An 18,196-nucleotide genomic window follows, 5' to 3' on the forward strand; every position below is an offset into this window, starting at 1 on the left:
TTGATTTGGAATAAATACTGATTTAATCCTTAAAAATAGCTTAAATCATTACCAAATTAGCTAAAAGTTGCATTAAGTATTAGAGGGGCTTCGTGAATGACTAATGTTGTAATTTTTCCAGTTCTGTGGATGTAGATTGTGTGCCAGCCTGTCAATCAGCTCAAGCTGAGGGGATAATGAGTAACTGAGGGAGTCAAGTTGTCACCTATGTGCATTGTCTGGGTCAGCACATACATCTACACTGCCCTTCAGACTAACAACACCCAACAAAATAAAATGCCCACATGCAACAGTGCTGTGCTACTGCCGCAAGACGTACTCAAGGAAATATGAAGGATATCTGGACTCGGGAGGAGGACAGCATAGGCACGTGGATGCCAAGTCACGCTTAAGCTGTTTTTTTTCCTTACATTATATTTCAGAATAAAATTTTTTCTGTTAAGCACAAAAGAGGATATGTTGAAGAATGTTGGTAACTAAACAGCTGCTGGCAGCCACTTTCTCTTCAAAGTTTGGAAAAAATATATATAATCAAAGACGATGAGGACCATGAGCTGCTTGGTTACCCATTTTCTTCAAAACAACTTTCATGCTCAACATAAGAAATAATCTCTTGCTGGGGATTTGAAAAATCTCTTTAACTGGATAGTTCCCCCAAAATTATAATTTCTGTCAATTATTACTCACCCTCATGTCCATTTTCAGAACACAAATTAAAATGGAATAGAATAAATTGTTAAATGAAGATTTTTTTTTTTTGCCGCACAAAAACTATTCTTGTAGCTGCATAACATTATGGTTGAACCACTGATGTTACATGGAATATTTTAAAAAAATAAATGTAACAAAATTTTGCCCTACAGCCTTTCTGGGCCTTGGAAGTGTTCCTTCCCTTGCTGTCTATGGGAGGGTCAGAGAGCTCTGGGATTTCATAAAAATGTGTGTTTCGAAAGTCTTAATGGGTTTGGAACAACACAAAGGTGAGTAATTAATGATAGAATTTTCATTTTTGGGTGAACTATCCTTTTGAACTTCAGAAAAGGTTGACTTTTAGTTTTACTGTTTCTGGATTCCTGCCAATGTGCTTGATAAAATGCAAATACACAGCTAATGCTGAGAATTTTCATTCAATTACAAAGCCATAAAGTATCTGTAATATATCGGAGCAGGGAGACTTTGAAAGCTCCCTCATAATCCCATTTGGAAAATCTCTGAAGAGGCACTGGATAAACGCTCACGCCGAGCTGAGGAAGTTGTTATGATATTGTTTATCCACATCTGCCTGCTGATAATAAGCAGATAACAAATGCATGTCATCTGTCCTGTTGTGAGAGATGAGCTTAAATGCTTACAACAGCACACTACGCAATGAAGATAAAACAATGTACATCAGATGCCGTACTGTACCGTGCCATTTCCCCTTGAGCTACATAAATTACTCAATAGTTAAAAAACGCCATAGGCAGCTCTTTATCACATTAAATAAACGATGGGTGATAATAAGCTAACCAAGAACACTGCATTTCCCTCAACATTAGAACAACAGATTTACAAGCAGTCATCTTCATTTTACCATTTAATTATAGACAAAATGTTCCATGTCATTCTTTATGTACACCTATAATTACAAGGTCAGTTTAAATTTCCAGGTCTTATTTTTTTTTCTTAAAGAAGGTAACTAGTTTAAAGTTTGTTCATGACATTCGCCATCTTACATACAAAAGAAGCTGCAATGCAGTCACATTTCAAAAGCCTGGGCTACTCCACCCGCCAAGTGCAGTAAGTCGCTTAACATAGACGGCATTCACATTACTGTCCATCACTATGTACAAAAACTTGAGTGCACTTGCTGCTACATTATACATATTAACTACAGACTCTGTATCTACAGTATCACTGTATACAGATGGTGCGGTCGGTGTGTAAGGAGTACTGTTTGAGGCTTACATAGAAAAGCAGTGTTAGAATTAGCTTCCATCTGAAGGAAGAGAGACCAGCTCCTTTCATTAGACCACTTTGTGTGTATGTGTGAGTGCGCTTTCCCTTTTGGACCCTAACAGATCGTGAGAAAAAAAAAAAAAAACATAAATGGTCTCTCTATGACATTCTGGCTTACATTCGCCCCTGATGGGTGTCACAGGACAGGGATTTTCCATTGAAATCACAGACAGATTAGTAAGATCCTGTTAGGGCTCTCAATACTAGATGTTTGGTTCTGGTCTAGTGACTTGTGTCCCTTTATTCATGGCACTCTAAATGCACCGAGAACTGGCAAGCAGGTCATCTGTGCCGTCTCGATACAGCCGCGATCCAGGATAATGAAAGAAGTAATGACTGTACTGCTACGCGCACTTACACCAGTTTAGATTTCATAAAGTCACATTTGCTCTATCTCTGACCTTTCCTTTGCACTAGGCAGTCCACTCCATATCCTGGAGAACACCCCTGGTATCCGACGCAGGTCCAGGTTTGTGCATGCAGAATGATAATACTTCGCCAGCCCAAAAATGACATGACATTTCGAGAAACCCAAACAAGGTCCTTGTTCGCTCTAATTCCACCCTGATGCCTGCCTGAAGTCGCCTTTTATTTATGTCTTGCTTGAAATGTGCCTGAGAAATGGGTTGAGATTTCAGATAAGAGAGAAGTGAGAGGAAGTAAATGATAAAAGCAGAAGCAGCACTATCATTATGGCAAACAAACACTGACGTCTCAGATCTCTACATGAACATGTGAAAGGAAGTAATTCAAAAGAGAATGGAAGGATGTGAAAAAGCTTAAATGTAGATCCTCTTATTGGGACAAACATGAAATGCTTGTGAGAGACGTCAGAGAAGCAAAACTCTTGTAAACATATCAGAGACGTGATTAATAATTAAGAAATAAAAGCAATCGTATGGGACTACTGCCATGATTAAAGAGACACAGACGTACTATATGCCTCTAAAAGACGTCCTGTAGTATATGCATGTGTATGTGTCTGTGTTATAGCCATGCATCCAAAGAAGTCTCCAGAAGAATTTTTGCTCTTGTGTGTGTGTTGCATTCATCGGAGAAGCAGCAGTGCAAGGATTTTTCCTCCTGATTTTAAAAATGGAATAAAATAACTGAAATAAGTTAAATATCATAAAGTGGCCCAGGATAAGTCCTATTAGTCAGGGTCGCATAAGAGTTCATTTCCTGTAGTGTTCTCTCAGCTTGGGCCAGGAGAGATTCTCCAATTTTCTCCAATCAGAGTCTGCTTGGCTTGGCTGAACCACGCCATCCTGCCATAAGTGTCCTGGCAAGGGTCCGAGGTCCGAGGACGAGGGGTAAATGTCAGATGCAGGTGGCGGGCTGTGCTAATGGCTGCTGCTTGCGGCTACGCAATCCTCCCGACTTCTCCTTATATCCCAGACACATCTGCTGAGAGACGTCCACTAATGCACTCGCTACTGCCAGACCTGAGAAGAGAAGAAGAAAGAGGTGTTTCTGAGCATCAGTATAATGGCCTTGCAGCAGAGAGTGTAAAAATGTTCAGCACTCAGTGTGGGGGCCAAATGCATTGGCTCGTTGACCCACCTGACTGTCCTGGAGGAGGAATACCTCCGGGGCCTCTGGGTAATCTAACAAAGATGGAGAGCACTGCTGCCTTATTCCCAAAACAGGGCTCCAAAGCTATAGGCTTAGGCACAGACTGTGAGGGGGAAAAAAAGAGAAGTGGTTACAAGTTATATTGTATTCTATTCTATTCTATAACAAAATTAGTAAATTCTAAATAAATAATTGATACTACCATTCAAAAGTTTGGTCTTGGCAAGATTCTGATATTTTTGAGTCTTTTTTTGCTCACTAAGATTTATTGATTAAGAATACAGTAAAAACAGTAGTATTGTGAACATGAACATATTAAATTTTAATTTATTGATGTGATGTAAAGCTGAATTTTCAGCATCATTACTCCAGTCTTCAGTGTCACATGATCCTTCAGAAATCATTCTAATATGCTGATTTGCTGTTTAAAAAAAACAATAGAAATAGAAAACGAATAGAAAGTTCAATATACTAGCATTTATCTGAAATCTCTTTAAAAATATAAATCTTTGTTTTTGATAAATTTAATGCATTCTTGTTTAATAAAAGGAATAAAATAAAGAAAAAAATAATAATAATTTGAGAATGATCCAAAGAGCATATTGAGTTTCATTATTAGCAATAACATCTGACGTCTGTACAAATACAAATAAATGCTCTTATTAGATTTGAACAAGAAATGCAGCAGTACCACATATACATATATATATTATTCTTTTAAAATATTAAAAAGGAATTCCTGACTTAACAGATTTTTTTTTTTTTTTCATTGTGGTCTCTGACATTTGGACCCCACTTTACATATAAATGACATTATTAAAACACATGGACAGTTCTGAATCTGAAACCGCTTATATACGCACATCTGTGACACTGGTATTATAATACTGTATTATAATTTCAGTCCCTTTAACTCTTAAATGGATAGTTTACCCAAAAATACTTTAATTACTCACCCTCATGTTGTTCCAAACACGCAAGACAATGTGGAATGACATGAGGGTGAATTATCCTAACAGTGGCAAAACAACAGCACCAGAAAACATTTTTTTTACTGTGCTTCAAAGAATACCATGGTACATGCACAGAAACCATTGTAATTTTTTGGAAGTATTTTAATGCATGTGTGGAGCAGGGCTCAAAGCACCTGACCTTCTGTTTTTGAACGCATGCACAAATCATATTCCAGCTTTGACCCATTTCACACTCTCATTTTGCCCTTAGTCCCAAGCCTTACATAAACCCTTTTATACACACACACACTTGTTCTTTTTACTTAACTGTCGAGTTTCCCCAGCGTGCTGTGTATGCCTGATATTAGCGCATATGCATAAAAAGACAGTGTTTGCATGCTTATTGTGGCTCTCCAACCCCTCATTCACACATTCTCCCCACTGTACAGCTCACTTGCATATTCATCCCTCCTTCTCTTCATATATTTTTTTCTTTAAACTACTTCTTATCCTACCGAGACCAGTTCACCCCCTCACTCCTCTCTATCTCTCTCCTCCTCACACTTTCCCACTGTCAATTCAGAGCAAGGGGGATGGCATTTATCTTTCACGCCATACACACCTACTCCTCCAGCACACAAAAAGAAGAAACTCCTAGTAAAATTCAATTACAGCCTCTGAGAGCATCGGCATTGCTATGTGTAAGCATATATATATATATATATATATATATATATATATATACTCGTTCGTTACGTTTCGGCTCAGGCGATTATCTGAGGAAACCAGAGCAAGCAGAAGACAGGTTCTGTATAATTAACTCTTATAATTAAAGAAAACGAAAGTGACTGAGTGAGTGAGTGAGAGAGAAGGCAGACGTATACAGTTTGTCAGAGGCCACAATCTACAGCACTGAATGCTCTGATGTCCACTGAGCTCCTGTGTGCATTGCTTTTTTGTTTAGTTGTGCTTACTTTAGTTTCACACCCTCTGGGTCCTTCTATGAGATTTGAGAGAAATAACTGCTTTTATAGCGTTTTGCCATCAAGGATGGCTGGATTGTAATTACTTTTAAACCTTGATCGTGAGCATAGGACATTGATGGAGCAGGAGTGAGAACGCAGGGAAGAGGTAAATCTAAATTGGATCTTCACTCTAGGGCTGTCATTACAGTGTTAGGACAACAAACAAAACAAAACTAAAACCGTAATTACAAAGCAATAATTCCTGAAATCAAATATAGCTGTAATACTATGTTATCTAGTTATTAGTTGCAAATCTCATAGAGGGGTCAAGAAGTCTGTAAACTAAACAAAAAACAAACGAAGCTGTCAAAACTAGACAATGAAAGTGTTATGATTTTAAAGCTGTTGAGTACATAAAAACAATTAAAACACAGAAGTTCTGTTCTGAAACCCAGTGAGCTGCCTAACAAGGCAATTCTTGAGGCACATTCCAAAATATTTATACTGCCTTTTAATGTACCTCATTTTGGCCAAATTGTCAGGTAGTATCACATCACATCCAAAGATACAATCCTAGAATTCATTTTGGAGAGCTTTGTGATTTGAGGGAATCGATCATTTCATTTAAAGTGTTGGGTAAAACCTAGATTTCCAATTAATCGCAGTCTTTATTTCAACTATCTAGATATCAATTCTTAAAATACCATGATTGATCTTTTACTCAACTCATATTTTTAGTGGGTGCATGAAAATATAGCCTGCATAGTTTGGGCCCTGTTGTTAATATTTAACGTAAATATTTTCATAATGTACCAAGAAAGTTCCCCATATCAGTGCATTCTGCACCATTTTTCAGCATAGTATTCCCCCATTGCTGAATCTTCATCGGAAAAAGAAATTATATTAGACCCGAATGGAAGTTTGAAATCTGTACTGAATGTGATGTAATACAAGGACCTTCAAATAATGGAAAGAAACTTCTATTGCGTGTGCTGTTTTTATCCAATGCTAGTTGACTAAGTAACATCTATCCTCATTTTACAGCGAAGTGAGTGCACTATTTCTATTGATATCAATGGATGGGCAGGGTATTTGACACACGGTAAACTCCAGTGTGTAGGTGCCCCGCTCACTGTTGCTTAAATGAGTGATCTGCTTCTCTCACACACATGCAAGAAGAGAACAAATAAAGTCTTACATACCATGAAGAATTGACATGCTACATGGAAATTATATTCTTTTGAAATGCATGCAATTGAGTTTGAAACTATTCAACCTTTAAGACTAATCAAAAGGCACTGCCGGCTGGTTACTTCAGTAGTGGGCGAGAATAACATGCAGTTGGCAATACATATGAATGTATCTTTATAAAGGGCTGTCATTTCGTAAAGAAAATAAGATTTCAAATCTTTCATACATTTATATATATATATATATATATATCTGTCGAGTCTGATGAGTAATCTAAGAAATCCACTAGCCAATGGCAGTTCTATTGCCAAGGGGTGCATAGAGGATTGTTGTGTGAAATGAGAAGCACAATAACCCAGGATTCAGTTTACCTGAGATTCAGAATGACTCAGGGTTAACCATTTCAAGCCCTTCTGAGATACTTTTCTGTTTATTTCACAGCAAACTGGATATTCCAATCTGAAGTGCATTTAATGAAAAACTGACTATTCCTGTGAATATTTGCATGCTACTGTATTTATTTTAGTTTATTTTAGCAGTGAATCGTAAGTTTGGCAACACGTCTCAATCTTTTGGAATAAACCATTTTGAATGGGAAATCTGTAGTTTGTGCTTATTTTTGCGTTGGGTCATTTAGATTAGCAACATATGCTAATGAGAAACTAATCAAAAGAATTGCATTTCTTGTCTCAGTCACATTAAGAGAGCACGAGTGACCAGTTGTAAAAGAGTTTCTGCCTATGTTTTGTTTGGAAAGATTTTTATTCGGTCGATGTTTTAGAATGCTGTTGCTTATGTAGACAACAGACAGCAATGCAGCTCACTAGATTTTGGAAAAGAGCCAGTGATTCAGCCCTCAGTTTGTTCCCACATTAGCATATGCAGTAACTATACACCCTCTTAAAGCCACCAAATGAAAGGTCACGCTAACCTTCACATTTCCACCAATCAGGTCTGGCGGCTCCTCATCCGTCTCCAAGGCGACATTGATGGTGGCGAATGGTCGGCTGGCCATCTGTTGCATTTCTCGCAGGAGTTGCTGAGAAAAAGAGAAGAAGAAAATTATCCAAGTGTTACATTTTCACACAACCATTCATACGGCTCTGCGTGCTGTTAAAGCTGAGATCAATATAAAGGTGACGGCTGAAACGGCCTAGCCTGAAAGAGATGCAGGCTGAATGTAAAAGACACCAGATTGAAACAAGCTTGCGAGCACATAAACAGATAAAAAGGACCATCTAGGAGGAAGTCAAACAAGAGGAACTGAATATCTGCAGAACCTTTTAACTGTCAGAATCTGAGAGCGAGTGCACAGAGAACAGATCAAACACCTGTTAAGCATAATTGATGCCACTCTTTGGTTATCTCAGGAAATAAGCATACAAACACATAAATTGGCACAAATCTTCCAATAAAGAAGGGGGAAAAAAAATGAAAAGGTTATATGCAGGTATGGAACATCTGATAAGTGTTAATATTAACATTTCAAAAAGCTGTGCTCAAGAGCTCTTTTTATTCTGAGAGATGCCTTCGAATGTCTGTCAACAGTATGGGAGGAAAAATAAATACATATATAAATACTAGTGTTCACTTAAGAAACATAGTAAACAGAAGCCAGTCATTTTTTCTTTTCGTTTTCTTTTCAGTGAATGTAAATTTTTGGGTAAACATGGCAGACCAAACATATATCTGCATCATCTCCTGAAATCACAATAATATTCTCTAAACTTACCTCAGTTGTTACGGTTCACTAAAATACAAAAACAATATTGTATGAAAAAATAAAAACAATGTTCCATGTGCCATTTCCTAGCTTAATTCAAATAGGAAAATGTACATTTTTAAGGTTATTGTAAATTTTAAATATTTATTCATATTTAATGTATTATGGTGTTTTGTATCTGTTTGTTTTATATGTGCTTGTTCTCCACCACTGTAAAAACAAATTGCCCCTCAAGGGGGACAATAAATGGTAAAGTAAAATAATGAAAACCACAAAAGCTTTAAATTAATCAAAATTAATTAAAATTAATCAAAATTAGCAAGGCTTCCTTAGCAACTAACTGAAATAAAATACATTTAAAAGCTAATCTTCCCATCAACCTACCTACCTAATTATCCACACACCCATCCATCTAAAATGTTTATAGTTTTAAAGAAATTTTTCTTATGTTCATTTAGTGAAACTAAAAGTGCAGAAAACATGCTTTTAAAACTAAATTTTCTCTGCATAAAGTTCTCACATTAAACATTTTGTAGTTTTGAACATCTCAAATGTCCCCATGGGATTGTCTCTTGGTCTCTGATGTAAGTAATGATGAAAACGGTAATCTGAATCAGTAGGCGTGTGTGAGAGACCGAGAAAGACAGATAGAGCGAGCGATAAGAGCAAAATAAGCTTCTTCACAGCAAACCACTCAATTAGAAATCCCCACCGTCTGACTGCCATCCCTCTCTGCAGGAACCACAAGTCATTTAATCTGTGTGTGTGTGTGTGTGTGCGTTTATTGTGTATCTGTCCGTCCATGTTTGAATGCTCTGCTCAATACACAACAGAAAATCTTATAAAGACAGAGACAGAGAGAGAGAGAGAGAGAGAGCAAGCGCTCCAGGGAGCACAGAAACTGTCACACACATACACACACGGTCCCATTGCAGCACATCAAAGTGCATATTTACTGGTGTGTGCTTTAAACTACCGTCAGGAATATAAGGCATATCTAAAGAGACAGAGCAGAGGGGTAAAGATGGATGTGGAGAGGGGAGAGAAGAGAGAGATCTTTCAATCAACCTTCAGGAGAGAAGCAGTGCTGAATCAGATGGTAAGGTGTAGCCATGCTGAATACTGATCTGAGACAACCTGTGCATTGAAACCGGGGAAACGCAGATATCAATCCCCATGGTGTTTCTTCCAGCTGGTCTGGATTGGTGGTTTGAGAGTGGTTTTGGTCACATGAAAGCCAACTAGACCAGCTGTTTTTAATTGTTTTTAAGCAGTGTAGCCTTGAATTGTCCCCCCCAAAAATTGCTCTACGTACCACTGGTTTACACAGGCTTTGTACAGGCAGGCAGCAAAAATCTGATTTTTTTTTTTGGTGTATAGATCTAAAAATATCTAATCAATTAAATCAACAATGATTGCTAATAAAAATAATAAATCTTAATGATTTATGTATAATAATAATGATTCTGAGTGGATCTTGAGTTCCTTTTAAATAGTTAGCCAGCACCCCCATTATGGGACTCACAACTGAAAGTGCTCTACCTAACGTATAATTGTAACAGTTTCCTACTTCAGTGTGTTACAAACATAATTTTGGTGTCTTTGGAAAGAAGACCCTTTGGGCTTTACTTTTTATCAACCAGATTTGATAATGCTCAAAAATATTAAAAGAAGGCTTGAATATTTTTTTTCCACACTAAAATATTTTTTTTATTTGATATAAAAATACATGAAATGAGTCCTGGAGCAATCTAGAAAAGTAATGGGTTGAAAGCCACATGTCTCATGAGTTTCTATTTCAAATCTGAATAAGATATCATGAAAAATGAGACTCCTGCAAATATTTTTATGAGACTATGTCTAGACCCCCCCCACCCCCCAAATATACAAAAATATATTTCCCAATAGTATTGAAGGCTTCTACAAACTATTTATTCAGTAAACATACCACTGCATAGTTTTTTTTCCAATTATAAAACACTAGACAGAAACTTAAACATCATATAAGTGATTTATTTGAGCACTAGAAAAATACAATAAGAATGATTGGAGTAAGAAAAATAAGAATAATAAGAAAAATAAAAAAAGATTTAACTTTGTTTGCCAATTATAGAAAATCATGAGATTGCTAGAAATGCAGCATTTACAATGAATTATGATGGAAATAAGGGCTGATGGCCACTTATACAGATGGTAATAACAAAAAGTAAATAATCCACTCTCTCTATTCATATAGACGCGTTCACTTTGATAGCCGTGATCATTCAGTAATAGCGAGCTGATTTGGGCTGATTTCCACTCAAACAGATGGTAATCATGCAGACACATTCACATTCAACATAAAACACTCACGTATATAAAAACTGTTGAAAAATAAAAGAAACAAAGAAAAAGGCGATCGCTATAAGTTCCGCCTCCATCAGCTGACAGGTGCGTCAGAGCGCGTCACAAGGGAGTGCCAACATTCAAATATACTATCTTTCGCCTATCTTTCATTCATTCTTTTTTCCGGTGGTTCGCCTCATTCTGTTTGTGACACTGTAAACTGCAAACCGTTTTTTACTACCAAGATGCAGTTTCCGACCGTGAGTTATTCCATAACGGACAAAAACAGTTCTGTCGCTGAAGAACTGAACCCTAAACAAAGGAATTATGATCCATATTACAACCCGAATTCCGGAAAAGTTGGGACGTTTTTTAAATTTTAATAAAATGAAAACTAAAGGAATTTCAAATCACATGAGCCAATATTTTATTCACAATAGAACATAGATAACGTAGCAAATGTTTAAACTGAGAAATTTTACATTTTTATCCACTTAATTAGCTAATTTAAAATTTAATGCCTGCTACAGGTCTCAAAAAAGTTGGCACGGGGGCAACAAATGGCTAAAAAAGCAAGCAGTTTTGAAAAGATTCAGCTGGGAGAACATCTAGTTAATTGATATCAGGTCTGTAACATGATTAGCTATAAAAGCTTTGTCTTAGAGAAGCAGAGTTTCTCAGAAGTAAAGATGGGCAGAGGCTCTCCAATCTGGGACCAAATGGGACCAAATTCCAACAGCAAAACTCCAGCAACTCATAGCCTCAATGCCCAGACGTCTTCAAACTGTTTTGAAAAGAAAAGGAGATGCTACACCATGGTAAACATGCCCCGTCCCAACTATTTTGAGACCTGTAGCAGAAATCAAAATTGAAATTAGCTCATTTTGTGCATAAAATTGTAAACTTTCTCAGTTTAAACATTTGCTATGTTATCTATGTTCTATTGTGAATAAAATATTGGCTCATGTGATTTGAAAGTCTTTTAGTTTTCATTTTCTTAATATTTAAAAAACGTCCCAACTTTTCCGGAATTCGGGTTGTACAACGTTATTGCTTCGTTGGACTAAACGTGCTTCATGAGATGTCGTTCAGTGGACCCTTACCTTTCTAACTAAACCGGGATTTACAGCTGTGGATGTGTTTATGACTCGCTATTACGACGGATCTGGTATGTACAGCGTTTCTAATGTTTTTTATGTGTACTGCTTACACAAATGTAGCAAATACAGTCTTTATAACCTTATCATTGAAAAACAGCGATCTGTCGTCGATGCTTGAGGCTTAGATCTTTATAATGATACATAGATTGTCAAGATTAAATTTGTCCCATTTCATTAATCTATTCATAAACAGACACGTGCAAGTTGAAAGGCGTTCAGGACGAGGGCATCTTTGTGCTGGCTAACAGGTTAAAAGGTGACTCAGGCTACGTTCACACTGCAGGGCTTAATGCTCAATTCCGATTTTTTGAAAAAATTCGATTTTTTTGCAAGACCGTTCACATTTCCAATTAAATGCGCCCTTTTTGATCTCCTGTGTGAACGTGAAATGACCCAGAAGTGATCCGCATGCGCAGAAGAGTACTCAACGGCCAACGACGTCACTCGTTGTTTGAGAAAGTAGCTAAACATGGATGTCAACAACAGTGTAGTCAACAGCAGAGCTCGTTTAGCAATATTAAAGTTATTTAAGCAGCATCGTCGCCATGGTTGTTGTTTATCTTCTCATTCCCGCCTACTTCAACGCAGAATTATGACGTTTGTAGCGTATCAATGACGTACGGGTCGGATACATGTGACCTGGCCGTTCAGACAGAGGTCGCATTTCAAAAGATTGGATACGTATCGGATTTAGGACCACATACCCAAGTGGCCTGGGTCGCATTTGAAAAGATCGGATATGTGTCGTTCAGACTGTCATGAAAAGATCAGATAGAGGTCGCATAGGGGCAAAAAAATCGGAACTGGGTCGTTTCAGTCTGCAGTTTGAACGTAGCCAAAGAATATACAAATCAATCAATAAATCAAAACTATTTATTTGCCAATTACACCACTTTACATTAGTAAATAATGCATATGGAGAAAAACATCTGAAATACAGTGGTTGATTTTGTTTACTTTATTATGGTGCGCAAGTTTGAGAATGTATTTATATTTGGTCACACTTTATTTTAAGGTCCAATTCACACTTTTAACAAACCATTAACTATGACTTCTGCCTCAAACTCCTAATTTGCTGCTTATTAATAGTAAGGTAGTTGTTAAGTTTAGGATTGGGATAGGGTTAGGGGTATAGAATATGGTCATGCAGAATAGGGCTGGGCGATATGGAGCAAAAAATATATCTCGATATACGATATATATCTCTATCTTTACAGGAAAAATAACCCCCCAAAAACTACTGCAAAAACATATGCCAAATATTACGTTTAGGGCCCTATGAAACGTTTTATTTTTTCTTCACCATATGTTTTATTATTACCTAATTCTGTGTTTAAGCATGTGTAATTATTTAAATGCATAACAACAACTTAATTAGTTCTTAAAAATTCTTACAATAGCCTTATGTGAAATGTTTTTTCCCTTCAGAAATTATGTGTATTTACATTTTTCTGGTTATCAAATGAAGGCATAAAACATTTAATTTGTCTTTTAGTTATTTAAAATTAAGCAAACTTTTTTTTTTGGTAAATAAAGGGGATTTACTATTAAAAATAAAACATGGAAGAAATGTGTGATTATTCCTTTAAAAATTATGTTCGTTTCATTTTAATAGTAGTAGTAGTGGGCTATGTACATTCTGCTGAACAATAGTAATAGATTTCTGGCAAATACTTTTATTTTGACGAACAGTTACAGTTCTGTGTATGTGATACTACAGTCTATGATGTGATATATGACGCTAGTTTTACTCAAATCAAACGGTCAGATGCTCATGAAGTGACTCTCAGAGCAGTTCTGGAGATGTTCTTCATGTGTTTACGTCCTGATTTAGTGAGATGTACGCGCACTTCCGTGTGTTTAATGAATGAAGACGCGCTTCTGCTCCATTCATTAACACAGACACGCAGGATTCATATTTAAATAGACCTTTACGGCTTAATATTTGCAGATATTAGTCAGTCCATATCGCGATTTGATGTAAGTGCAATGACCTACTTATGATTAATTCATTCAAAATTTGACAAATTCCATGCCATTCCGCGTTAAACTGTAAATTCAGTTTTTATGACTGGATTCCGCGATTCCCTCCACGTTTTCTGCAACGTGGAAATCATTGGGCCATACAGTAGACATCTGCCTGCTGTTCGCCCGACGTCTGAAAACCGAAGTATCTTCTTATAATGGAGCCAGCTGTCCTTTGAGACTTTTTTTTAGACTAGTTCTGTACACGCGAGGGGAGGGGGGACAAAAGCAAGGAGGCGGGGGGCAAGCGAGCACAGCACAGAAAAGGCAAACAAGCAAAGTGTCAGAATCAGAATTAAATATAAACAATATATCGATATATACGATATGTCAAAATCCATATCGTGTTTAAAAAATATCTCGATATATTTTAAATAGAGATATCGCCCACCCCTATTGCAGAATACGTGCTTTATAAGTACTAATAAACAGCCAATATGTTAATAGCAGGCGTGCTAATAAGCAACTAGTTAATAGTGAGAACTGGTCTCTATACTAAAGTGTTACCTTATATTTGACCCTTTTTCACAATTTATAGCATAGCCTACACTCTTTAGTATGCACACACATTGGGCAGGTTATATATATATATATATATATATATATATATATATATATATATATGTGTGTGTGTGTGTGTGTGTGTGTGTGTGTGTGAGAGAGTGTGAGAGAGAGAGAGAGAGAGAGAGAGAGAGAGAGAGAGAGAGAGAGAGAGAGAGAGAGAGAGAGAGAGAGAGAGAGAGAGAGAGAGAGAGAGAGTGTGAGTGTGTAAAACATTGAAAATTTAATTTGACTTTTAAAAATCTTTTTAAAAAGACATAAATGACAGATTAAATTATCATCAAAATATTTTTTATTTGCAGTCCTAATCTAAAATCACATCCATATGTGGTTTGAAAAACTCTGACACTTATGATGTCTGATGCGCCTCATGACTTCAGCACTGCAGTGAAAGTTTTCTACCCTCTGATGAAACGACAGCTCTTCTCATATCTTTTGGCATAGTGCAGACACTAAAGTCATTAATATGGCAACCCGTGTAGATATAACGGATATTCACCACACTGTTTGAACAAACTGATCTGATTTCATCACTCATAAAATGACAGTGGGGACAGTCAGTTCTAAAGATTGGACTTGGAATTTGAAGCACAATGAACAAAGCCATAGAATGATGGTTGGTTGTCTAGAAAAAAAAAAAAAAAAATATTGGCCTGTGAGAATGCCTGCAAAATAATGGTATTGCATAATGGTATTGTCTGATACATTTAATTGTCTCAGCAACAGGGTGGGAAAATGCAAGGCTACAAGTGGGAGGAACATAACAGAACAGGGGGAGCCACCCAACCAACCAGAGATAAACCTGGGCCACTGTGAGAGATTAATGCAGGAATATAATCCCCTAATGAGCCATAATCCAACTGCCTAATTATGCCCACAAGCCCCTAAAACTACAGATTAGTGGAATATCACTGCCTTGCAGCAGACAGAAGGAGAGCATGGATAGAGTGCAAAGAGACATGTGTCTTCAGCCACAACTCACATGCTGAACCATTCAGGCACACGCATCTGAATTTAGTTTTTCAACAGGACATTCTGAGGTGGGTTTGATCTGAAACACTGCACTTGACAAACATTTTCAACGTGGATATAAATAGCCAAGTGTCTAAATATGATTCCGAGATTTAAAGTTAAAAAAAAAAAAGGATCTGTTCTCATTTTTGTACAGAAAAGTCATTAGACAATCCGTGGTCTGTCTGTCCCAATTTCAGGGAATTTAAACCTTTTGACCAATGAATCCCCAAGACTAATTACTGGACGAGGATTTTTTAAAATCTTTTTCTAGAAATTACACTCCCGCAAAGAGAAGGGAGTCTATTAATCAAGTCAATGAAATATTTTAGAGATAGAAAAATGTATAATCACTCAAGATTTCCATGACTTTTATACGACTTTCAATGGATTTCTTTGACTTGTCCAGCCCTGGAAATCTGTATCTGTGTATACCACGACTGAGGTGCCCTTGAGCAAGGCACTGAAGCCCCAACTGCTCCCCGGGCACCGCAGCATAAATGGCTGCCCAATGCTCTGGGTGTGTGTTCACAGTGTGTGTGTGTGCGCACTTTGGATGGGTTAAATGCAGAGCACGAATTCCGAGTTTGGTTCACCATACTTGGCTGTATGTCATGTCACTTAAGTCCCAATTGTGCATATTTTTATTTAAATGACTGTATTTTGCTCGCAACATCTAAAAAGATTAAATTAATTAATTACAACATGGACTAGGTAAAATCAAGAGAAAGTTGGCAAAAATGCCCAAAATAACCTCATAATCATCGTCTGTCTTGATTCGTGCTAACGCGGAAGGGGGGATTTGCCACACGCCACTGGTTAGTATTTACTATTTTTGAAACAAGTCAACAGTTCTATAAAGTCTGGCAAGATAAATCCATGCTCATTTGTTGCATCAAAGCAAAACGAGTTCGGGCTCTGAGGGATATTGGAGCAATAAGATAAGGGAATATGGGAAAGCCTTGCATGAACCCTAATGACTAGAATGTTCTCGTTAACCATGGCATTTCTGTGCAACGGATGTGGGCCGGCACACTCTGCAAGGAGGCAGGCATGTCCGCATTGCTTGTCTTCTTAAATCAGTCAGAAGCTGCAGCCGGATCTTCATGGCCATGAGTGGATAAGGAAAGCTTGTGCCAATGAGTCCCGCTGGTATTTACTGAACTGTTCTGCTCTAATAACCCGTTGCCTTCACGGTGGCACAGGGATCAGTAAAGACTGGATCCATTACAGAGAAATATTTTGATGCCAGAGCAGCACCATTCCTAGGTATCCAATTCTCTTCTGCAATAGATCGTTAAGATTAGTTCACTCAGACCATATGCTGAAATCAGTGTTTTTAGTGTCGAGTCATCTATTACACATAGTGGGTGGGAAAGTGTGTGTTCCTCTGTTGTCTCCCTCTGTGTGTGTGAAACACAAATGTCTATTTTTTTTAACTTAACTACAACTGTTTGAGATTGTGTGGGTGAAAATGCAAGACCGTATTACTGCAGAGGGAATCTGACCTCCAATTGAGAGGCGCTAAGAGCATGACGAACTTGGCTACTACAACAGTCCAAACACACAAACACATCCAGCCCTGGGTGAGTTTCTCTACACCCGCATCCCTTCATCAAACAGAAGGGGGAGGCTGATGCAAGCGTTTACACTCAGTCCTCTGAAGGAATACAGAGTGAAGAGCGAAGGGAGAGCGACTGTGAAGGAATGAAAGCTAGAGAGAGGGAGATTGAGGGAGAGGTGGAGACCAACTGAGTGTGCTGACGGAGTGAAAATGTGGCAAAGAACAGATGAGGCCCTTCTTTAGCTCTCTTTTCAGAGCAATCACTATCCTAATCACTCAAGCTCCTTCTCTGCAAGGTTATTACTGCCAACTAGAACTATTAACGGAGACAAAAAAAACTGCACTGAAAAAAGCAAGCAAGAGTATGAGCTTGTGAAAAAAAACTAAAAACAAACAAACAAAAAAAAAAAAAATTTAATGAAACTATAAATGTGGACCAAAAAATCCAATCATGCTGATGAACCATAAATAACCCCATATTTTGTATATGATACAGTTCAATATGTCATCATATGCAGATGAAAAAATATATGGTGAAGAGCAAAAAGCAATTACAAAATGGAATAAGTTTCTTAAATTATACCATTATTAGGGGTGGGCGAGAGGAATTTAATTTCACGGTAATGATATATATCATGATACAGTTGTTTTTTGTTTTTATAAACTTCTTTTTTTTTGACAATGTTGGACACAGCAGGAATATTAGACTGCTGTCACTTTAAGAGCTGCCCGGATCCATTATACGGTTACATGTGATTTTTTTTTTCTCAGCTGTTTGCTTTCACTTAAGACCTAAAATTACTGTGTTAATGAGGATAGTTGCAAAGATGGCCATTTTGACATACACAAACGTGTGTATTTAACCGTTCAAGGCCTATAACGCAGCAAAAATAACATCGTTCGCTACTCCTGTGCTCTGAACAACTTCATCTTCACTCAAAAAGTCACGCATATAGCAAAAGGAGTTCTCTTTCACTGCTCATTGCGTTTTAATGGTTTAAAATAATTTTCATTAAGCTACAATGCTAAAAAGCATGGTGCAAATTGTACGTTTTTTTAACCATTTAGCACAGCAACGTCACGTCAGCATGTAACTGCCACAGAAACGATAGTTCAAACGTTACATCACCAGTTGTCAAATTTCT

At 37.3% G+C, this 18,196-nt stretch overlaps 1 protein-coding gene across 1 annotated transcript in view; it reads right to left on the reverse strand.

Annotated features, from left to right (window-relative positions):
* Positions 1–1,563: 1,563 nt before the first annotated feature.
* Positions 1,564–18,196, reverse strand: part of LOC132157164 (attractin-like) — a 69,026-nt gene continuing 52,393 nt past the window's right edge. The window contains exons 27-29 of the mRNA XM_059566377.1: positions 7,614–7,721; positions 3,562–3,676; positions 1,564–3,443 (exon numbers count right to left, since the gene is read on the reverse strand). Coding sequence (XP_059422360.1) covers positions 3,319–3,443; positions 3,562–3,676; positions 7,614–7,721 — 348 coding nt within the window. The 3' untranslated portion in view covers positions 1,564–3,318. The remainder of the gene's footprint in view (positions 3,444–3,561; positions 3,677–7,613; positions 7,722–18,196) is intronic.

The sequence above is a fragment of the Carassius carassius genome, chromosome 14 (genome assembly GCF_963082965.1).
Source record: "Carassius carassius chromosome 14, fCarCar2.1, whole genome shotgun sequence".
NCBI lineage: Eukaryota > Metazoa > Chordata > Actinopteri > Cypriniformes > Cyprinidae > Carassius > Carassius carassius.